The 23,285-nt window shown below is 35.7% G+C and overlaps 3 protein-coding genes across 3 annotated transcripts; 2 read left to right on the top strand and 1 right to left on the bottom strand.

Annotated features, from left to right (window-relative positions):
- Positions 1 to 2,296: 2,296 nt before the first annotated feature.
- Positions 2,297 to 3,370, bottom strand: LOC116169665. Its single transcript, XM_031485812.1, has 2 exons — positions 2,891 to 3,370; positions 2,297 to 2,837 (listed from the first exon to the last, which is right to left on the bottom strand). The coding sequence occupies exons 1-2, from the start codon at positions 3,240 to 3,242 to the stop codon at positions 2,410 to 2,412; spliced, it is 780 nt and encodes a 259-aa protein (XP_031341672.1). The 5' UTR covers positions 3,243 to 3,370; the 3' UTR covers positions 2,297 to 2,409.
- A 2,995-nt stretch (positions 3,371 to 6,365) lies between these two features.
- LOC116169642 (beta-1,3-glucan-binding protein-like) lies at positions 6,366 to 7,400 on the top strand. The gene is made up of 2 exons (XM_031485783.1): positions 6,366 to 6,923; positions 6,970 to 7,400. The coding sequence occupies exons 1-2, from the start codon at positions 6,572 to 6,574 to the stop codon at positions 7,269 to 7,271; spliced, it is 654 nt and encodes a 217-aa protein (XP_031341643.1). The 5' UTR covers positions 6,366 to 6,571; the 3' UTR covers positions 7,272 to 7,400.
- Positions 7,401 to 13,452: 6,052 nt separating this feature from the next.
- Positions 13,453 to 14,807, top strand: LOC116169764. The gene is made up of 2 exons (XM_031485930.1): positions 13,453 to 14,111; positions 14,163 to 14,807. The coding sequence occupies exons 1-2, from the start codon at positions 13,787 to 13,789 to the stop codon at positions 14,660 to 14,662; spliced, it is 825 nt and encodes a 274-aa protein (XP_031341790.1). The 5' UTR covers positions 13,453 to 13,786; the 3' UTR covers positions 14,663 to 14,807.
- Positions 14,808 to 23,285: the final 8,478 nt, after the last annotated feature.

The raw sequence follows: 23,285 nt of genomic DNA on the forward strand, positions 1-23,285 counted from the left end.
ATAGTGTCTAAACTACCGTTTTACGGTGCAGTAATCGATCCTATAATAAGTTTGGCAAGCATGTACTGTTTCTCCATAAGCCCCATACTGCATACTAAGGTGCGAATGGTCTATAGTGGCAGTATCGTGTGATATGTTGCCTATAATTGGAACACGAAACTCTCGTTGCCAAAGTAGAAATACTGCCCATCTCATGAAGGAGAGTACAATGGTAACGTATTATACCCTGTCAATTTTCCTTTATTTTGATTTTTTCTTTCATTTGGATACCATTTCAACCCACTATCCATTGACAAGATGTTTTTGATGTTTCCTACTCAATTGTTTAAAATGTTTGATGTTAAAATGAAACCGAGATTATAGAAAGACACTTCAAACGTGTTGTATAGGAATTTTTTGTACATGCAGAAGGGCTCCTCTTGTAGCTTCGGGCAGGCCTTGCTCTCTTGACTACCTGTGCACTGATCGCATTGAAGTGCAGCACAGCAGTCGGAAGAATTATGCCCAAATTTTTGGCACTTAAAACACCGCACAATCCATTTTCTGTGATACATAGCCATCAGCCAAACCATAATGTGGCGGAACCCCGTCTTGCTAAAAGTGCAAATTATATTCGTTTAGCAGCATGCCCCCTGAATTTGTGTAATCAGAAGATATATCTATCTCCTCGAATAGATTCTGATATAATTCCCCTGTTTAGTTTCCTTCTAGGAATATCGCCCTAATTTGACTCCCAAGAAGACATGCCTAAACATTGATTTTCTGCAATCCCAGATATCTACAATAAATTGTGTTTGTTCCGTTCATTCGTATAGCAGATATTTTTGGAAAAACTAGGATCTTCGCAACTATTTGGAACATTCACAGAAGTCGATTCTCCCGTTGTAATCATTGTTGTATTGTACCTTGTATAGAAAAAACTTCTTCAGAATTGTATGAAGTGACCCAGTAGATAGATTAGTTAATTTTGCGACTGTTGACGAAGTAGGATTTGTAGCAAATCGATCAGCTCAATTTCGGACAATCTCAGTTTTTTATTATACACTGTCCGAAACTTACGCACCAAACATCAGATACTTATGCCACCATCTTGGAATTTTTTTAGAATGTAAGTAATAGTGGAAAGGAATAAAGGAAACGTACACGGGAGAAATAAAAACAATATTTCGAATTTGCAAATTCTTGTCGGGAAATTTCAAGACGATTTGAGGTCTGTCTAGTAGGTTTCCCTATAAAACCTATCGGCTCTTTCACTATCTCAGTGGAATATATTACCAACTGGTTCAACAAGATCTGAATTTCTCGCATGTTGTTCAAAATTCCATAGCCATGGCGTCCAATGTGACCTGACAGATTCTCACTCTTAAGAATTAGTGTCTATAGCACGCCTACCACCACTAATCATGTTCTCCTCTTCGATTCCTTTTTATCTGGCAGACTTGTTAACCTCCCCCTCCACCTGATCATTTATTCCAATGCGTATCACACTCTCCTATAAAGTACCAGAACCAAAAGTACCAGATCAACTAACCTATTCGATCCCATGCAATTTCTCTCCCCAAACCACCTTCAACTTCTTCAATCCTAGACTACACATGCGTCTCTTAACTTTACATAGACGCCTATTTACAATTTCTTTCGTGAGTGTGTCAAACGCACCCCAAATTACAGCCGATCCTTTTAGATAGACAACTTAGAGATCACCAATTTTGGAATAAACTGGATTTCTGGAAATGAGCCTTAAATTTTCCCCGAACGATTAGTATAATGTTATGTTAGGTTATAATTATAACAAATCGGAATAAGAACCTCCTTTTCCTGGATTCATTCCCTTGATTTATGGACCTCCAGCTACCAATTTACTACCAAATTCTTTACAAAATATTTTTACAATCATCTACGAAGGTTATATGTAGCTATTTCCCAATTTATACTACTCAAATTACTTTTGCCTATTTTTTCTAGCATGCAAATTCTTTTTCTCTCTATTCGTCTCGAGAATTTATAAGAGAATATCAACTGGGATTAAAACTGAATAATGTTTGTATCACGGAATATTGTTTAGGCCTAACTTACCAAGCAGTTACTTTTGGTCGCTAATGGTAAAAACATTATTTTCCTTATCTGTCAAATTATCGTTATGATACTTGCTATATAATTCGCGTCACTAGGGTCATTACATAAAAGTGTATTGTTCATCTTTCAGGATAAAGCAGGAACCAAATTGCTAGTCTCCCCATACTCCTAAAACGGAGATTTTTCGACAAACTTATACTGATACGTTTGAACTACCGGATTTGCTCAAATTCAAAATTTAATTGTAAGAGCATTTGACATTAAAAAGTGAATAATAGATTTGATACCACCCACGGGCGGCAATTTGAAAGTTTGAAGTTGCAGTGCAGGTCCTTAGTGAACAAATATTTTTGTATAGGCCAACTTGGATTTAGCCGCCTCTAAGATCTCTAACTTGTCATCAATAGTAGGAACTTCAAACGCTATGCTTCCATCAAAATGTCTTTCAGCTGATACCACAACTACATTAATATCCAGTTTCTCCCTCAACAAGAAGGCGACGGTGCTTGAGGCTAGTCCCTCCAGTGGAATCCTACCACTGATAGTCATTTTTCTGGCGGAAGGTGATTGCTCTATAAAGTTCCTCAGTTGCTCTGATTTTTTTTTCAGTGTGACAACATAGGATTGAAGTTGCCCGAACGACTGCGTGACGTTAAACAGACTTTGGAGGCATATGGTGTTGATTTCGTTACTGCACATTCCATTGGGGTTACCAATTCTGGTAGGCATCTCAGAGTTGGTAGATGCGTTTTCCACTAAATCTGGAGTGTACGTAACCCTAATCATTAATAGTTAGTTGTGAGTGCAACTTTACCTGTTACTGTAAACGAAGTACTGTCCAGTGAGTATCCGTGGGCGTCTTTTACCACGAACATCCAGTAGTGAATGGTGTCACCAACCTTTAGTTTGGTCCGTTCGTCATGAAAAATCCATTTTCCGTTGACGGGATATTTCACTTCCTTTGTGAGATCTCCTGGATGTAAATTTTGGATCACTTTGTTGATTTTCCCATGAAATGCAAACAGACGTATGCCGGTTTCGTCCGGTATGCTAACGCTAAAACCGCGCGGTTTGTATACCAGTATTTCAGGCTTTGGAACTGTGTAACACTGGCAGCATTGGGTTACAATTAAGCCTATTGAAATCACGAGTACACTCGACGACATTATGAATACTACTGTATTATAGTTTTGATTGACCAATCGCCTAAGCGATAAGTTTCTTTGATTGAAATTTAAAAATTCAGTGATAAGTAGTGCACGGCGGGCATTAACTTCCCCTGCCGATTATTTTTAAAATGAAGTAACTAAAAAATTTCGCAACTATTGACGTTGATCCTGATACGCTATCAATATGTTTGGACCTTTGCTATTGTGGTAAACCCACTGGAGCGCAGGTCAATCCTCTTATCGAAATTATAAACAATATCTAGAATACGTATCCAAATCAACCTGTCAAAAAAAAGTACAAAATCCGCAATGTCGCGTTTCCTAATTTACGTGAATTCCCACATCTAACACGGGTCTGGGTAAAACCAGGACCTGGACCCGGACTAGGGCACGGTTACGAATCACTTTTTTATAGTTTATTATTTTCCGACCGTCCGTCGGTGTGAACACTCTTTTTAACAGCGGCTTCTTTAAAATTTAGGAAAGAACGCTATTGATTTTCATATCCCCATCACTAGGGACAAAAGTTACAGGGATTTCTGTTGATAGGGAACGGTAAATATACAAAGGCGACCTAAAATTTCTTATTTATGGAGCGAATTTTGTAAAATTGTAACAGTAGGTACTCCTAAAAAGGGTAAATTCAAGGCGCAAATAATGAAATAGGTCGCCCTAGAGCAGAACGAACTTTCTTATTTATGGAGGGATTTTAGAAAATTTTAACCGCACGTCCTTGATACAAAATGAAATTCAAAGTGCAGGCTAAAAATCCTACCACGCATGCGCAAAACTAACTTTCTAGTTTATGGATCGATTTTTGAAAAATTTTTACAGTAGGTCTCTCACAGAAGTGTTAAAAATTATGGGTGTCATGCGGAGAGAGTCTTATTTATGGAGAGGTTTATGGGAAATTTTAAAAATAGTTGTTTAGAGGGGATCTTTCTGTCTTTTGCACTTTCGCAAGCTACGTTTAGAAAGTACCGTAATTTTGAGCTTTTCTGTAAATTTATTTTGTTTCGTACCGTTTAATTTTTGCATTTTTCTTCCATAGTCATTTTTACCGCTCCGTTTAATTGCAAGGTAAGCTTTTTGTTATTTTCCGTTTCATTAATTAAATGGGGGGATATTGTTTCGCTTTTGCGTAGGTACCGCTACAGAATCGGACTATCTACTGTTCCGCTTAGGGAAATTGTTTCGTCACGAACAACTCGCAATTATTAAGAGACAAATGATGGAACAAATTGGTTAGTATTGCCATTGAATAATAATTACTTATTCAATGGTATTGCTTATTTATACAATACACCCCGATAAAAAGATTACTAAGTATTACAGGAAATCATTATTTCCACAATTAGCATAGAAATATCGAAATCACTCAATTACCATCGCAATTAAATCCTATTGAATGCAAAAGAAAATTACCTAGATACAATATAGTATTAGGACTATTTGCATATCTTCCATCAATTAGAACCTAGACAATGAAACTCTTCTTCGCTATGCTAACTACCTTGTAATCACTTTATTTTAATTATCGTAGGTAATTACAACGTGTTTTATAATAAAATTCTTAGTTATTAACACACAGTGTGTCGACCTAAATTGGCAACGTATGGAAATTCTATTATAAAATTTACGAAACAAAGTTGTTCTTTATAAAAAGTTCTGTTTGTTCCAAAACTCTAAATGTACCATTCAGTTTTTCTTTAAAATGGGAGGTTTTGAATAAATTGCAAAAACCTGTCTTTTGTTTTTGGTTAAGGTAGATTTTGCACTGTCTCTATTTTTTGAGGATCCGAAAGTGTGGTGAATACACCTTTCTGGATCATGTGACCTAACAAATTGACCATTTTCTATAGAAATTAACATGATTCTTTCTGAAATTTAAAATTATATTTACAAAAACGCTCGTTATTCTGGTCTTGCAAGGAAAATCCGCAAAACTTCCGCTTTTTGTTCGTTGTCTCTAGCCCAAGTGCCGTTCTCTTTCCTTAGACTATGCTTGTGTTTTTGGCCTCTTTAGGTTTTATGTAGCTCTCTACAGCGAATAAACTCTCTGGCTCCCTCAAGAAGTCTTTAAATGTATAATTTTTGTTTTCTTGGATTCCTTTGTTGAGTTGTTTGCTCATTGCATCTTCTATTCTTCTCTGGTCCAATTGAGTGCTGCCATCATTTTCTGGCTCTTGTTTTCGGGGTTATCACATCTTCACCTTTCCGGACAGTTCATGCTGTTTATGAAAGTACAAGATAATTTTTTGAATAACGTGGTGCACTCCGAAAAGAGTTGTAATCATAGGGCATCAATACGGCTATTGGGTGGTTACACACAGTAGATGCTTCTAAAATAAGACATGCTTATGAGATAAATTACGTCTTCTTCTATAGCTGCCTCAACAGCACCATGAAATTTAGTAAAGTTTTTCACATCACCTAATTTCCTCACTATACTTTCTCCTACAAGCTAAAAGTTCCTCCATTTTATCAATTTTTCTGAAAAATGTAGGGTTCTTTTAAATTACCCCAGTCTTCAAGAGGATCAAACACTCCTAAAAAATTAAACTCTCATGACACAGTCAATATGGCATTTTAAAAAGTCTCAATGAAGTCTTCCTCTTGTTTTCTCTTTCGAGATGTTTGGTATATTCTGCAATTTTGTCTGTTTTCGTAGATAATAATAATGTTTATTCGTTTTTATGTGAACCATTAGTTTAAATATATAAATAGTCTATGCTGTAGGAAAAATTTGCATTCAAGAGAACCAATTATAAATAATTTCTAAGAAATTGCGAAACAATTACTATCAAACCTCCAGAAAATAACCGCATAGTTATTGTAGAATTACAACCGCAATACTAAGATCGCATCATCTAGTTACTTAGAAACGACTCAATTAAACTCCAGGAAAGCATCAGGGAACCCATTTCTGGTACTGTTTTTTGTTTCAATAAATAGGAAAAGAATACGAAAGTTTGGCTGTATCACTTGTTTGACTATTGAGTACTATTTCTCCCTCTATAGCAACATATCTAATTGAGAGCGTCGTAATAATGTACTATTACGTAACAGTGGGCCATTTTTTGTTTCCAAAGGGTTATCGTTATACACACATCGCGATAACTAAATGACCTAATATTTATTTTTATAGCTGTGTCTTACTCTTGTGAAGTAAATATCTGCAACATATTTTAAGATTTTATTGAATTAATTGTTACCTTTTATGTGAAAATGTAATTAGGTAACCTATGATTCCCTAGAACTCGACGCGATCGCCGCATGAAGTATAAGTACAGCTCGCAATCTCAAATAGTGCGTTAAAAGAGATAATGCATCAAACTATATTAGTATTAGTGCTGATTGTGTGCGCTGTAGTGTCGTGCCAAAGTTACGTGGTGCCCGAACCTGAAATAACCGTCTACAGGCAACGGGGTTTCAGTGTCAGCATACCACATGCTCCGGGAATACGCATATTTGGGTTTCACGCGAACATCAATAGGGAAATAACGGATTCGCAGACCGGAGAGATTTCACGAGATATTGCCATTCATGGTAATGGCAAGTGGACCTTTTATGACCGAAGGAACAAGCTCAACATTGGCGACACGATACACTACTGGTTGTACGTTCAAAAACATGGTATGGATTACAAGTTCATCAATGGACTATTTACGGTGAAAGGTGAGAGGTGTGCAGTTTGATTTTGGTATTGATCATCACTTTTTAGAGCTTGTAGAAAATCCTCTTATACGAAACGCTGGCAAAGCGTCTCACTATACCGGAGCAGATGAGATAAGTAGCGCTAAGACGCTGACGTTGAGTGGAAGAATTCCATTGGATGGATTTGCTCTAAGCACTGTTGCTTTTGTGCTAAAAGAAAAGTTAGATATAGATCCTGTGATTGTAGCTGCACAGCGAAATTCTGATGGCAGTATTACGTTCGAAGTTCCATCAATTCAGGACAAGTCGAATATCCTTGCAGCTGCGAAAAGCAGTTTCAGTGCAGGGACAAAAATCAATATACAGTAGTAATACGTCCTATATTTTTTCCGTACTAGTCCTTTATCGAAAAGGAAGAAGCATTTCTTCGAAATAATTTCGAAGTGCCCAAAAAGTGTGTCTCTTTCCGCGACGTTTCCAATAATATCTTCTCTGTAATTTTGTTTTATTTACTAAGGAATTTTCAACATACTTTTCTGCGAGGGCCACTGTGTGATATTTTGAAACGCTACTGTAGCCAATATTGTGCAAGAGAGTCTTGAAGTTTATGTGCTTTTCAAAAACGATTGGGCTCGATGCATTATTTTTATAGGAAATGAAAAAACACAAGGAAATAAGTATAAAAATAGGTATTATAAACAATAATCTCCTCAAACAAAAAGTTAAATCTACCAGATAAACGGTTAGATGGTTCTGCCACTTAATTCTATAATAATTCAGTACTTTCTGGTCACTGGGACATTGTGATACTCAAAGTTTTCAGGTGACGAGGTAAATAAAGTATTCTTGCCGATTGCTAAGTTATAAGAGGAATCAAATTAAGTGATAGCTTTAATGGTTCTGTCAGACAAAAGTTTTTGCAGATGTTGGTATTTTTAAATTTTAGGGCTAAGGATGTGTGCTTATTAAGGCCGTGGCAATATTTCTGACACTATAATTAGTATTCTACAAAAACCTTTACGAAAACTTTGTATGGTGTGTGTGGATTTCAAGTGTAATAAGATATTAATATAGTTATTTGTACAACTAGTTTTGAAAGTAATACTTTTTTTCATGAATTTGCCGTTTGATTAATGAGGGCCTTTGGCCAACGTGCAAAATGTGTAAATGGTAAGTCTAGACATCCAGACAATCAAGGATTTGATGAGCGGTCAAATCAGGATGTTGAAGCTATGTACGTGCTTGGCTAATTGACAATGACCCAAAAAACTTGGGCTATAGGTTGTTACTTTGTACAATTTCATAAGAAAGCCTCTTTTTATCGAACCATTAATCGATCACCTTACAAAGCTTTATTTGGAACAGAACCAAAGACAGGATTACAATCTAGTAACATTTGAAAGAGTTACTTGAAAAACTTGTTACTGAAGAGGACTTGGATCTACTTCTTAATCAGCAGGACCATAACATTATTTTAACACCAGAAGACTTACCATCAGCTTCCTTAGAGTACAACAACAATGTTTCAACATCAAAAGATTTACAACCATCTGAATTGATGAATAACAATGGAATCAATTTCTTTATAATAATAATGTATACAGGGTGACACTTTTAACACGTTGAGTGCCACGAGAAATTTTTGAAAATTTTTTATCGGGCCAAAAACTATTTTAAGCATTTTCGGATATGTTATGGCGGGTATAATGGCAAAAAGTTATAAATATCATGATACAGTGTGTAAAGCGATGGGGTATTATACAAGAGGGAATTTTTTTTAAAATATTGATTTATGAAAAAAATTTATTCTTCATGATATGTTTTGCTTGCTTTGAAAGTACCAATAACGTTTCGATAATCTAAAATTTATTTATAAAAATCTGGAAAAATATAAAATTAATTTTTTTTTATTGAAAGTTATCATTCTACATTATAATTAAGATAGAGTATTACTATCAAACCACAAACAATCCACGTTATTGGTACTTTCAAAGCAAGCAAAAAATATTATGAAGAATAATTTTTTTTCATAAATCAATATTTAAAAAAAATTTCCTCTTGTATATCCCATCGCTTTACACACTGTACATTTGTTTATTTAAAAATAAAAATAATAAATTTAATAAAAACTGCTGCAACTACCGAGTGGTCCCTAGGGACCGCCGTGGCCCTATCAGCTATGTTACGAGCGGCCCCCACGGACCGCTGCGGCGCTAAACGTGTTAAAACTTTCAATGGGCGATATCGTTTTTTATATTAGAGGTATCACAAAATGGCCAAAACCGTTTCGGTAGAATCGAGGGGGAAGCAAAATGGTCATATAAAGAAGGAACCAACTTCAACCTCGTACCCCCCGCCACCCCCATGCCTAAATTTTGAATTGTGACGTATCACTTGTGATACATCATTGGAAAGCTCTTAAAAAATGCTTTTCAGAAATACCATATACTGGTACATTTAAACTGCCCATTCACAATTTATTACACTAAAATTTGAACTCTGCAAATAAACAACTTTTATTTAATAAAATGTTCACCGTTTTGTTCTAAACAATACCACAAACTGTTTTCAAATTCATTTCTAACATTTTTAAACACTTCCCTGGAAAGTGAACGGCACTCCCTGACTATCCGGTAGCGAAGATCATTTATGGAAGCTGGTTCAGTTTTGTACACAACCGATTTTAAATGACCCCAAAGAAAGAAATCCAATGATGTCAGATCTGGAGATCGTGCTGGCCATTCTATAGGACCTCTTCGTCCTATCCACTGTCCCGGAAATTTCTCATCTAAAAATTCACGAACAGCCATAGAGTAATGAGGAGGAGCCCCATCTTGTTGAAAATGTATGAAATCTTCAATCAAATTCATGTTTCTGTCAATTGGATTTATTTGATTCTCTATTTCATTGATGAGAGGCTCGACGGTTTTTTGTAACATGTTTAGGTAAGTATCTCCAGTTAAATTTCCTTCGATAAACAGAGGACCAATAATGCTATCACCTAAGATACCTGCCCAGACGTTAATTTTTTGGAGCCTTGAGTATGCCCCTCGCGAAAAAGATGAGGATTTTTATCGTCCCAATACCGGCAGTTATGTTTGTATTCATTGTATTCATCACTAAAACAAATGTTTTTCACCAGTTCCGGATTATTTTGAATATTCTCGGTCATTATTTCACAAAATTGGATTCTTCGATCGGAGTCGTCTTCGGTTAGTTCCTGTACAATCTGCATCTTATAAGGGTAGAATTTGTGCACCTTACGAGTTCGTCGTACAGTTTCTCGCGAAAGTCCGGTCATAGTCGCTGCTTTTCGAATAGATGATGTTGGGTTTGCACCAAAATGACCTAAAACTTCAATCTGAGCAGCTTCATCCATTATTCTTGGTCCGTCTCTTTTCTTATTTTCCACTGACCCAGTTTCTTCAAATTTAGTCACTAACATTGCAACATAAGTGTGACTGACACGTCGTTCTGGGTGTCGGGCATTAAAAACAGCTGCTGTTCTAAATGCAAATCGCGCTTCAGAACCATAGATGAAAATAATTTCAACTCTTTCGGCTAACGTGTACACCATTATGAAATCTTTAGTTAAATTCAACATTTGTAATTTTCTTGTTAAGAAATACTAAAAACGAGACTAAAATAATAATAACCGATCAACAAATAAAGCAATAGAAAATTATTATTTACTAAAAATTGCTGTCATTGTTTTTCCAAAGCATCACTAGATCTAAGAATTTTTTTTTATTTCAAACACTGACAAATTCATCAAATACTCAAATTACTCATTTTTATTACATAAATTGTGAATGGGCAGTTTAAATGCACCAGTGTATTTCTGAAAAGCATTTTTTAAGAGCTTTCCAATGATGTATCACAAGTGATACATCACAATTCAAAATTTAGGCATGGGGGAGGCGGGGGGTACGAGGTTGAAGTTGGTTCCTTCTTTATACGACCATTTTGCTTCCCCCTCGATTCTACCGAAACGGTTTCGGCCATTTTGTGATACCTCTAATATAAAAAACGATATCGCCCATTGAAAGTTTTAAAAGTGTCACCCTGTATATTTCATGGAAATGTAAACAATGTACTTACAGTCGTCCAAATGAAAATAATGGGAAAGTACAATAAAAAAGAAAACAAAACAAAACATCTAAACTATAGTTATTCAATTCACTGTTGCCCTCTCTCTTTCACGCTGTAAAATGCGGATTCTGTCAACATTTTTTTTACATTTAGTTTAAATTGTCGCGGTGATTTTATTACTTTAACATTATCAGATAAATGATTAAAAAGTTTTAAGGCAACAATTCCAGTGCTATTTTGAGATTTATAATAAGTATATAATATAAAATAAACGTTATAACAAATTCGATTTTACATATTTCCCAAAAAACCGGCAATATTGATAACGGACGATAGTTTTTTACGTCATAAATATCTCCGTTTTTATGCAAAGGAATAACTATTGCAATTTTTAAAGCATAAAAGAGTCATTTACCAGCCTTACAAGGGGTAATACGTACAAACTAATACTACGCCTAATTATATTTACACTTATGCCGTACTTTATCGACACTTTATTCCACTCCTGCTTCAACAGTTGAAACATCTGTAGTGTTACTTGCACCAGTGGAATGGAATCTACTGGAAAAATCTATTTATGCGACATTTGTAAAAACCCGGTACATGCAATATGTGGGAATCCGGAATACAGTAGGAGGAGAAGAATATGGATCGAGAATTTTATGCTATTTATGGCAGAAAGAAGAGAGCATTAAGGATCAAAGGGAAAATGCTGCCGAACACCTGAATAGATCAGCTGAAAAAATAAAAGAAGGTTCTTTAAAGAAATTTACAAACGTGTTAGTGGATTCCACAGTATTACTGGATGTGCCTAAGGTAGATATGGGCCCATTAAATGGAAATAACATTGTGGCGATCGTATTAGATAATAAAATAATTTATTACCAAATTGGTACCTCAGTTGGAATTATAAAAATTGACTACGAAACGCTTTTCAAATAGCAACTATACAACATTTACGGAAACAGTTCCACATGCCAACTTAAGTCTTTGTGAGATTGCAGGAAATGTATCCTTATTTGGAGTTCAACGATTTAAAAAGTGTTCCTGCGAACAATCCAAAATACAGTGTAACACAAAAAGATGTGCTTGTAAAAAGTAACTTACGGTGTAACCCGAGATGCCACAAATCAACAACGCGTTTTAATAAAAATAAGTGAAAATTATTATTAGATTTAATAAAAATGTTTCAAATTTCGCTAAAACTATCCTCTTTTCTTTTAAAAACATCAGCTATTAACCGGTGCCTATTTGTTTTGTTAATATTAGTTTCGAATAAAATGATTGCATTGCATTAATGGCCATTGTGGGATTACGTACTTTACATAATAAGGTTTGGTTTACTAAATAAATACTTATTTCGTCTTTTCACTAAAACAGCAAAGTGTTTTGTCACTTACTTTCTTTAGGGAAATCACCTAACAGAGTTGTATTTTAACATCTTCCGTGAATTGATTATCTACCTTAGATCAAATCTTCATTTCATCATAGCGAAGTCCGGGGAAGGACGTCGATGGGGTTTGTCTCTCTCTGAAAAATCAAAATTACCTGAATGTTTAGCCAGCTTCTTCCTAATAGCGTGAATTGACGTTTTCTTTATTGGCACAGAAAACCCTTCTTCTCTCATGTAAACCATAATACCTACCTAAAAACAGAAGGATACAAGAAAACACGCAGTGCAGCGTGTGACACACAAAAAAGTAATGACGTATTGCATCAGCGAAGATCAAATAGGGACGTTTCTACCTACATGCGCGATCAGTATATTTATCACTCGGAAGAGAGCGAAATACAATTTAAAATATTATACTAGTCAGTGGGAACCAAGCTTATAAAATATATCACGACCAAGATCGAATTTTTGCGAGCGAAAAAGGTACCGTAACACTCTGTCAAGAGCTGCAGCAACGTGAGAACTTAGGTAGGAGTTTTATATCCTTTTTGGAATGAACGCACTTTCACTTTACATAATCAGTTCAATGTGTTGTTGCCTAATAGACTGATAAATCATTAGAAATGTATGTAGAAGTAATTACCCAATTTCAAATTTTTGTATAATTCAACGGTTAGGGAAATAACTTAGTTAATTAGATATGTCGTTTTCGCAATTACCTAATATGGTCACATTCCAACATTTAGAAAGACGCAATCGACTAAATTTGGTGAAAAGATTACTGTATCAGTACTTTTCTTCTTATAACAGATGAACAAACATGCCAGTAGGGAAGAAATCATAGAATACCACCACTTTTGCAAAACTGTGAGAAGTTGGCACTGGAAAACCCTATGGGAGCAAATGCCGCATAGAAAGTAAATACCCATTAACAAAGACGCAACCCAAACATGACCTTTCACGCTTATTACTCATAAGATGGTATCTTGTATTATAAATAATGAATGAAGACATCCTGTATATTAATTAGTTAGTAATTAGAACTTCAACCCGTACCTAACTTTATGGCACAGCGGTCATCATTAACGCGTAGGTCTTTACGTCGAAATTAACCTGTAAGCAATTTTCCCATTTTTTCGCGAATAGGTAAACAACCGGTCATCGTCACGACGAAAAATCGGAAATTCAACCTCAAGATCCGTTTGCTAGAATCGTGACTTATTATAGAATGAACCATTTCAAAGTGATATTCTTCGGAATTTCCGCGAATAAATCGGATTATTTGTATAAATGATTTAATCTAATATATTTTGATGTGCTAATGCCGTCGAAGATCAAAGTGCGCGGTTAATACGGTGGCGTATGTTCTCTAGAATAAACTAGTAGCGTTTTGTGTAAAATGGTGTGCAGATTTATAATTTTTCTAAGTGTGATACTGACGACTAGTGCTAGCGTGGTTCTGTTGTTTCCCAAGGGGTTTAGCATAAGTGTTGAGGATGAAAAGAGGAGTAAACATCTTAACTTTCACGTGAACATAACGAGAAATGATGGTAATTTATTAGTGGGCACTTACACCAAGAATGTGAACCAGTTCTTTGGCACTCAGTTTACTTTCGCGAGAAGGAACGTTGCGTTAAATGTGGGCGATTCGATTTCTTACAGGGTTGTGTCTAATACAAATGGCTCCACTCAAGTAATTAAGGATGAAGTTTGCTATGTCAAAGGTAGGTTTTTCTCAGATAAATGTGTGTACCTATAAAAACTGTTTATTGAAGAATTGCCGACGATGGGCATGCTGAGAAAGCACGGTTGGATGTTCAGTTACGACCTTACCTTATCAGAAGAAGACTGTGGCAGAATGAGCGACACTGGACCTGTAGTTACAGCGCAACGAATCGATGTTCCAGATGAAGACATCGCAGCCAAATTGAACAACTGTCAGCAGGCGGTTTTCAACGCAAGTCTATCAATCCTGGCACTTCAATTTGAAGTGGAAGAACTCAGAAACTTGACCCAAGAAATAAAAGACTTTGAAGAGACTTACCCCTTAGCGAAACAGCTCACCCTCTCCGGCAGAATTCCACCAGATGGCGACGCAGTTGAAACTGTCCGGTTTATGCTCTACGAAAAATTAAATCTTAGTCCCGCGATTGTGTCGGCCTTCAGAGAATCGCCGTACAACATCAGATTTACCGTCTCGACAGTTCTTGAGAAGTTTCGAGTTTTAGAAACGGCAAAATTTCTATTGCAGGGCACGAGAATCCAAATATCCTAATAAATTCGTTTTTCAAAGAGAGAGTAATTATTCCTGCGAGTGAAAGGGTGACGGGATAATGTTGTTGTACCTCCCCAGTTTAAAAACTAATTTAGCGTAGAAGCTGACAGTGACAACCTTTGATGAATAAATAATAAGAAATTTGCATATTTTGTGACTGGCAGAGGTGCTAATACCTTCAAATTGCAAATGTTTTATTCATTAGCATGCATGTACCAATTTAAACAACTACTTATGCATTATTAATGTTTAGACGCCAATTTGTGTTAAAATTTATCGCAATTTAATAACGTCAATAGGTGGGTAAATAATTTAAAATTTAATGTGATCGGAACTGCAATGAAGTTTAATTACATTGTTACCAGTCCGTTATTAACAACGTTTTGTACTGTTGGCTGGATCGTTTGAAACCGAATATGCGTTTAATCAAAACACCTACTATGGGTAAAATAATTTATTAGGTTTACTTTTTTCGGAAGACAAAACGAGCAGGTTGTAGTCGTGATCTATCATCACATTCGGTTTCTCATACCCTCGGTGCCTGAAGGTTACATCCGTACTTTGTGTAAATAAATATGATATACAGTCATATAAAAAATGTGTGTAAATGTGCACATTGTCCAAGGGTAATATACGGGGTGGCTTTAGGAAATAATAATTGTAGCCCCTCACTTAATCCAATTGACAAATTTGAATATATTTCTGCTAAGAAGGTCTACCGTAATGTAATAATAATAACCCTTCGCAAAACTACAATACTAAGTGCTCTCGAACAATCATAAATTTTTGATTCATTGTTGATTATCTTGAAATAAAATGACCAAAAGTAGTTAAAACGATTTATGACGTGTAACGTTTCATTTCGAAAATGCAATAAAATACAGGGTGTTAGAACCGCAGTTATTTTCATGCCCGAATATCAAATTTTATAATATAATAAAAAATAATATATAATATAAATTTATAAATTATAAATAATAATATAAAAGAATAAATTGGATTCTGTGGTCACGTAATAGACCCATGACAATATAGTATATGAATTGTATTTCTCCACAGAAAAAAATATGGAGTGATGAAGTAAATGAATTAACTTATTCAATAATAGAGCTCATGCTTTCGTGACGGCAATAAAACAAGCGCCCCGATAAAGGCTATTGAATTATATTAAAATGATTGATCGAATCACAATTGGAAATTGAAATAATGAAATTGGGAATATTAATGATACGGTTCTGCAAGAATTTGAAAAGAATATTCGAGATGGCTCAAATGACGAGCATCAGGAACTACTTACGTAATGTAAAAGTTACCATCAACACTCATTTATCACGAAAAGCTATTCCGCATTTCCTTATATTATTTTCTTTATGTTAACTCTAAAAGTATTTGTCATCGCGAAACGGCTCGAATATGCAGTTGTTGTAAATTCAAGAATTAATCAAAATGATCCTGTGTCGTTTCGATATAAATGGCGTCCGTAGCTACAAGCAGGGTCATGCTTCAAGGGATTTGCCACAACCGCATCCCTCAAACCTCCATCGGACTACGGAATTGTTTTTCAATTGATGTTCGCCACTTTTTCCGAGTTTCTCACAGCTTCACGCAGATTTAAAAGGGCGACAACGAAACAATGCTCACCGGATTTACCTACAAATCCTCGTTCCTTTTATATTCAAACGATTACGCCTTGAACTTGTTATCCTCGCAGTGGTGTAAGGGAAACGAATCTGGAACGATTGTGCAAAAAGTGAAATCTTAAAGTCAAAAATAAAGAGGGAGCAGTTTTCAGTATGGAATGTTATTCGCGACAGAAACAAAAGGTCCGGACTTTTATATCAACACTGCAGACATGATCTCTACGTTATTACGCTCGCCTCGTCTGTCCAATGCGACAATATGTTCTAAATTGTTTTATTTTCCGACAAAATTGCAAAAGAAAGTTTTGCGGGAGACCAAGTGGAAAATTGGATTCAACTTTTTGTTAGAAGGGGGACGAGTAAATTCGGGTTTGTCGAGTTTGATCGAACTCGCTATATAGCATATTGCTTCTGTAATTTGGAGATTGTTTATTTTTGGCGGTCGCGTCTCCTCTTATTTTTGATTCCGTCATATTATTAGATATTGTCCCCTATTATGGGCGATTCGTTCATGCCAAACTTTCATTCGGGCTAGATATTATTACGTTAGAGCGCTAAATTGTTTTCCGCGCCGTCATCAAGCTTTTGGTAGGAAATTTTCTCTAGAAATTTATTACTTTCCAGATTCTCATTAAATTGTTAAATCTGTTTAGCTAAACTTCTAAAATGTAATTTATTTTTTTATTAGCATAGCTAAGTTTGGTATTGAGAGACGGTTGTCTTACCTTTTCCCTACGGCATTGTGTTATCACACTTTTCATTTGTAAAGAACAATATTAACTATGCACAGTTGCAATAATTCGCATCCTTTTTAATTAAATAGTTGGGTATGGCTCGACTACACATTCAAGGCCTAATTTTCCGTGCTTTGTACTAATTTGACTCTTACTTCTGGTTGTAAACTGTAAATAGGATAATTCAGTGCAAAGTACCAGTACTCAATTTAATCCAATCCCACTGAAAGGATATTGCGGATTATATGCAGTTGACGCGGTTTCTTTACCGCCGGAAACATCTGGGCGCCATCCCGGATCATATTACACTAACGTGGTGATTTGTCGAAACCGAAATCGGAATCGAAAGTGCAAAATCAATCGGACCAACTCTAGTTAAAGAAATAATGTGTTTTATTAACTATTATAAAAAGTCCGTTAATGCGACGCTACACACACACAGACAGACTGCGAACAATAAATTTTCCTTTTTTACAGTAATGCGCTAAAAAGAAAGTAGATTTTTCATTTGAAAATTATTTAGTTCAATAGAAAATATTATCCAAATTCATGTGTCCACTCTGTTTATGTACAAAATCAATTTGTTATGTAAAAATGAATATCATGGTGCATTTTCTTATTATTCAATTCTAAGGTAAACTAAGAATATTGCATTCAAAATATCTTGGTCAGATTTTACAATATAATGATTTAGAATGTCCTAAGGAAAAGTTGTAAAAAGGAAATGTGATTTGGGGAGAGAGAGAGAGCATCGTAAATTTTATACTTCATTTATTCAAACTATTACGGCAATTTGTTATTTGATTTGACAACCAAATTGTTCAATTAACTAGGTAAATTTTTTTTCAGACCAAAAAAGAAGTGATTGTGCATGTTGTCGTCAAGAGCTAGCTAGTAAGAGAGTTCAAAGCCCTTAAATGAAATAGCAAACCCCTATTTCAATCGTTTCTGAGATCCCCATGATAGACATTCGTGTCTTGACCACAGAATATAAGAGGGTTTTCCAAATAAAAATTGGCAGTTATCAAATGTGAAGGGGAGTGGCAATTTTATATGCACTTATAGGGCAGTTTGTAGACCATAATCGATTAAAGAAACACAAATACTTAATCCTTCAAAAGGTTGCAACTCCTACAATAGTCATATATACAACGGAGTTTTTCCACCCAAAAGTCAAAAGTTATAAAATGGGCAGGGGTGACAATTTTAAATGCACTTGTAAGGTAGCTTGTGGACCGTGTAAGCATAAGCAAAAAAAGAAGCAGAAATATTTAATGCACGATAAAATGCAATGAACGATTGTGATGTTATGTAAAGGAGATTTCCTAACCAAAAGCCTGGAAGCGCACGTCTCTCATTCTCATTACAGACCTCATTTATCTTGAGAGCCGAAGGTCACATTAGATTCAATGGATGCCGCCTGTTTCATCTTGGTTACCGTGGAGTTGTTAGCGGAGGCTCGCACCCTGGCGGGACTTTAAGAAGTTACGTGACAAAATTCGCAGCGACTACCCCTCGAAAACGGGCTCCTTGCTACAGGTAGTTTATTTCGCCCCTAGGAAAAGAAACATAATTCCGTCAGGCGTTTACAAAACCTTTCCGGCGACACCAGTTTGAAAACAATCGGGCCAAAACTAGGAAAAAAACTCAAACATCACCACGTTAGTAAACCACGCTGGGGGATGCAAGCGTTCTTTTACGGGCCCTCATTTGCTGCCTGCCAGCCAGTCAGTTAAAGTTAGATTAAAAGCTATTTTTTACAAAAAATTTTACAAAAATACGCAAAAAAAGCACTGTGAATGTTGAATCGATTTTGGTCAACTTTTGGCATTACGTATTATATGGCTAAAGCTATGCTCCATTTGAATTTAATGCAATTCGGTTCATAAGGGAGATGTGAAAAGGAGCTTCCTTATTTTTTGACCTACGTTGGCAAGGTACGAAATCCAAAAAATTCACCACAGATATTTAATCCACCACAAACGTTACAGCCCGAGCACTGAGGGAGGGATTTTTTTAACAAAAATGGGTAGTTTTAAAATGGGCAGGTGTCACAATCTAGGGTAAAGTCACTGTAGGGTAGATAATGTAACGGGGGCAAAATCTAAATTTAGGTATGAATGTATCTTTGAGCAAAAGCGAATGTATGAAGGGGGCACTTAAAAGACGCATGCATAACGTGGAAGCAGTTCTCTCTGTAAGTGCTCGGTGGACATTTCAATCCAACACTAGAATGAAAGGACATTCGTAAAAACACTAAAATCATTTTTAATAACCATCTATGTTATCAGTTACAATTATCTTTTTATTATATAAATAAATTACAGTTTTCAGTTTCCAGGTACCCCACATTTAATAGTTATTGCTGTTTAATTTTGTGTATTTAACTTTAATTTCCAGGATCGTTTGTCCTCCAGTCTATAAGGGAAACGGGAATATACCTCGCATTTAAATTTCCTGGGGAACTTACCCGATTCCTTCTCTGTACCTTCAAGTCCATTCCCCGCTTTCACTAAACGTATTTTTGCAATACCCAAAAGTAAAAGTTTTTCATCCCTTAAAAGCTCACCATTCGAAAGAGACGAGATAAAATGACTTTCCTTTCATTGATCTTAACAATATTAATTTGGGAAATGCCAGTGAACGCAAGAATTCTAAACTTCCGTCGGTTTACGGATATAAAATTCGGATTTAAAGAAGAATTCTTACATGTTTCATTGCGCACCAAACTTTTCTTCTTTCGGATAGCATGTGTTCAATAACGCTTTTGGAATGGAACTTTGATATAATAAATTTAATGCTAAATCTTACGATGCGTGCAAGAAAACAAAGATACATTTTGTAATGAGGTATCCCAAACTTTCATTTTTATTAAATTAATTTAAGAGAATATTTTAAATTTCATTGAAAACTTCTGATAAACTCGGTGTGTTCTGTACGGTATTAGAAAAGTTGTAACGACATATGCGGTATATAAAGAAAATTTGTTTGAAAAAGATGTTACTTTGCTATAACTTTCTAGACAGATAATATTATTAATTTTCTTGTTTTGCTACGTGCACACTTCTTTGGTACACAAATTGTAGCGACAGTTTTGATGATTTTAATTCCAGGTTCGGCGTGCTGGTCTATCCACCAGTCTGATTTCTCATCAACGTTTCAGTTTTCTGTCATGTGTTTGTTAGTAAATTTCATTAAAAAGTAATTCGAATGGCAGCGCCGCTTAATACGTGTCATCATCAATAATTTCCGACGCTTGTGCAATGTCGAGCTAATATAAATGGCTCGAGCAAGCCGGATGATGTATCGCCGGAAGGTTCGGTGTTCTACTGATGGACCACCATCCCTGCGCGTTGTTTAGGATTTTACATCAAATGGGGAAGATCCATTGTTTAAGGGCAAACCGAAAAAAACGTACCTCGTGGCGAAAAGGAATGCCCCCGGCGGCGTCGACTAAGCGCATCCCATATTCGAAGGAATCGATACCAAAAACCGCAAGAATAAATTTTAATGCTAACCTGAGCAAATTGTTGTAAAGTTCAGTGTGCGAAACGAGTAAAGATTTAATATTCTCGTAGGACTACTAAACTACAAACCGAGGAATTTCTGCTAAGGTGAAATTGTTTTCCCAAATAGATCTAAATCTCTTAGGGCGACATCTTAGGAAATTAACTTTTTCTAGGCCGCAAACAGAATTCGATATACGAAAAAAAACCGCATCTTATCTATTTCACCCCGTTTCTTTCATATACCAGTAAAACTGCCGCTGTCATTTATTTTTCAATTGGAATTGCACAATTTTTAATTAAAATCTCTCCGAATTGACGAGTATCTAAAAGGAAGATGTTTTGATTCTCAAATGGGAAACCAGTTATTTATGGAATTTGCTTTATAATTAATAGTCTATTGGAAAATGTAATTGAAAAACCAAATTAAAGAATCAGATTTAAATTGTAGCCATTAAATATTACTTTACGTTACAGTGAAAGGGTATTGTGGCACAAAACCCTTTTAATCCAGACCTTTTTAGAGCGAATCAATTATAATTGATTGTTTACGTACAGATACTTACACGGAGAAAGTTACTTCTGCCGTAAATCGATGTAGATTTTTGAAGTCTGTGCAGTTAGTGACATCTGTGACATTTAGTGAGCGAGCTAGATTTTGAAACGCTCATCATTTTAGATTAAACATTTAGCGGGTTACTTAATTAAATTTAGATTAACTATAACCTAAATGGGCCCAAAAACTGTAATCTCTACAAACATATCTCTGTGGGTCTCTAATGCATGCGAGAGCGGCACCCTTACCGGTCGAGTACTAAATCATTTCGCGCTCGCTTTAACTCGATTCCAATTGAAACACGAATGTGGTTGGATGGAAATTTTGAAACGGGTGTTACAAACGATTGTACATTTTCGATATGCATTCATTTGTATGTAAATTGTAACGGCGGCGCTTTATAATCCAATATCTACGTTGCAGTCATATATCAATTATCATTGTATTAACGTTATTTATTCTTGGACACGCACATGCTCGATTAAATTCATTTTTCGTTTATTATTTTACTCCTCCTCCACATTTTTTTCACTATTCCACGTGACATCGTCAATATTTCATTCTGCTAATTACTGATAATATAGCTATTAGAGGAATGGAACGGATACAGTGATATAACGTTCCAAATTACTTTCAATGGATTGAACAGCAGATTTATTTCGTATTTATTAACAAGTTCTGCTACTGTAACGGAACTTGATAGGTTAGACGTATCTGGTAATTCGTGGAGAGACAAATCATATTTCATTCCGCACGGTTACGCTATCGTAATCCATTTTCGGTTACTTACGTGAAAACTTTAGTTTGACATACAGTTTGTTGTGAATTACGGTTTTGTGCCATCAGAAAAAGAAAGATATAAATTTCGATTTCTTTATAAAACAGCTCAGATACCTTTTTCTTAATTTGTGTAGTTTGAGTTTTTACTGTGGTAAGGGTAACACCCAAATAAGTCTTTTCTGTACAGTTCAACCGCCATTGGGCTTGCCACCTGCAGTTTCGTCATCCCAATGTTATTTTCGTATGTTGTTTGTTTCCAAAGTGTCAGTCTTCCATAGGAATTTACTTATCTCTCCCAATATGCGGCGAATTTTTTTACATACGTGCAAGTATTTAGTCGTTTTGTTACCGGAAGGATTCAGGGTTATAAGTCCCATAAGTTTTCTTTGCGAAATTACGAAAATACATTTAAAACAATTGTCATATTAGCAAATGCTTCTGTATAAGAATATATAAAGAGAGGAATGTTCTTCAAGCGTATAGCCTCCTATTTCGTAAATGTCAGAGTGAGAAAATAGCGTGTGTTCATTTCTACCGATTGCGAAAAGAATATCAACGCAATCTAAACGGATGAAACCTGCAATATCAGAACAACGTTAAGTTTTTGTGAGTGGTGTGGAACTCGAAACTGAACTGGAATACCCACGGTCAAGAAATCTGCAAGAAAACACTCCTCCTTTCGAATTTTGCTCATCCGTATACATTTCTTTCATATCTTTTTCTTTGTTCCTCCCAATTTCCTTTTGTGTTCATCCTTGTTCACAAACACTCTGTCACCAATTCACAATCTCTTTTTCTCCTTTACTCGAATCTTACCGCCCTGCGTCCAGACGCAGTTCTAATCTTCGCCATTGGTAGTTTTCTCCTCTAGGTAATATGTAATTTCCTTCCGTTTGGTTGCAGTACCCATTCGCAATACCTTCCTTGTATTCCTTCTAGTTCATCACACCCCATACATCACGAAATTAAGTAGTGAGAAATATCTGCAATCCGGTAATTGGTATTTCCCCTAGATTTTTCCTCTTAATTTCGCTCTCCTTACCGCTTGCCAGATTTTCAAGCCCTACAAACGTCTGTACGTCTTGAGATTGGGGATTGAGATTGTTTACCTGCACTTTATGTAAGAACAATTGGAAGTAACTGCAAGTAAAGTTTACATGGAAATCTTAGGGAAAAGTGCAAATTTATTTTGTTATCCCACCTACTTTATGACCAGGTAATAAACAGTAGGCATTTGTGCCTTTTCATTCAAGGGTTCATTTCAATTATCCACAAAATCACAAGGGTTTCAGTGTGGGTCCATGCAATAACAATTGCAATGAATATTGAGTACACAATTATTTGATTCACGTTAATAGCAAATCCTTCTAAATGACGATCCACCCGATATATTAATATTAATATATC

This window comes from Photinus pyralis, unplaced genomic scaffold (genome assembly GCF_008802855.1).
Source record: "Photinus pyralis isolate 1611_PpyrPB1 unplaced genomic scaffold, Ppyr1.3 Ppyr1.4_LG4, whole genome shotgun sequence".
NCBI lineage: Eukaryota > Metazoa > Arthropoda > Insecta > Coleoptera > Lampyridae > Photinus > Photinus pyralis.

What these genes read in the sequence shown, in the direction of transcription:
- LOC116169665 (XM_031485812.1), bottom strand. Translation starts at nt 3,242, where the DNA reads ATGTCGTCGAGTGTACTCGTGATTTCAATAGGCTTAATTGTAACCCAA. An exon ending in TACTTCGTTTACAGTAACAG is followed by an intron (nt 2,838 to 2,890) that starts GTAAAGTTGCAC and finishes CGTACACTCCAG; the next exon opens with ATTTAGTGGAAAACGCATCT.
- LOC116169642 (XM_031485783.1), top strand. Translation starts at nt 6,572, where the DNA reads ATGCATCAAACTATATTAGTATTAGTGCTGATTGTGTGCGCTGTAGTG. An exon ending in TGGACTATTTACGGTGAAAG is followed by an intron (nt 6,924 to 6,969) that starts GTGAGAGGTGTG and finishes ATCACTTTTTAG; the next exon opens with AGCTTGTAGAAAATCCTCTT.
- LOC116169764 (XM_031485930.1), top strand. Translation starts at nt 13,787, where the DNA reads ATGGTGTGCAGATTTATAATTTTTCTAAGTGTGATACTGACGACTAGT. An exon ending in TGAAGTTTGCTATGTCAAAG is followed by an intron (nt 14,112 to 14,162) that starts GTAGGTTTTTCT and finishes TGTTTATTGAAG; the next exon opens with AATTGCCGACGATGGGCATG.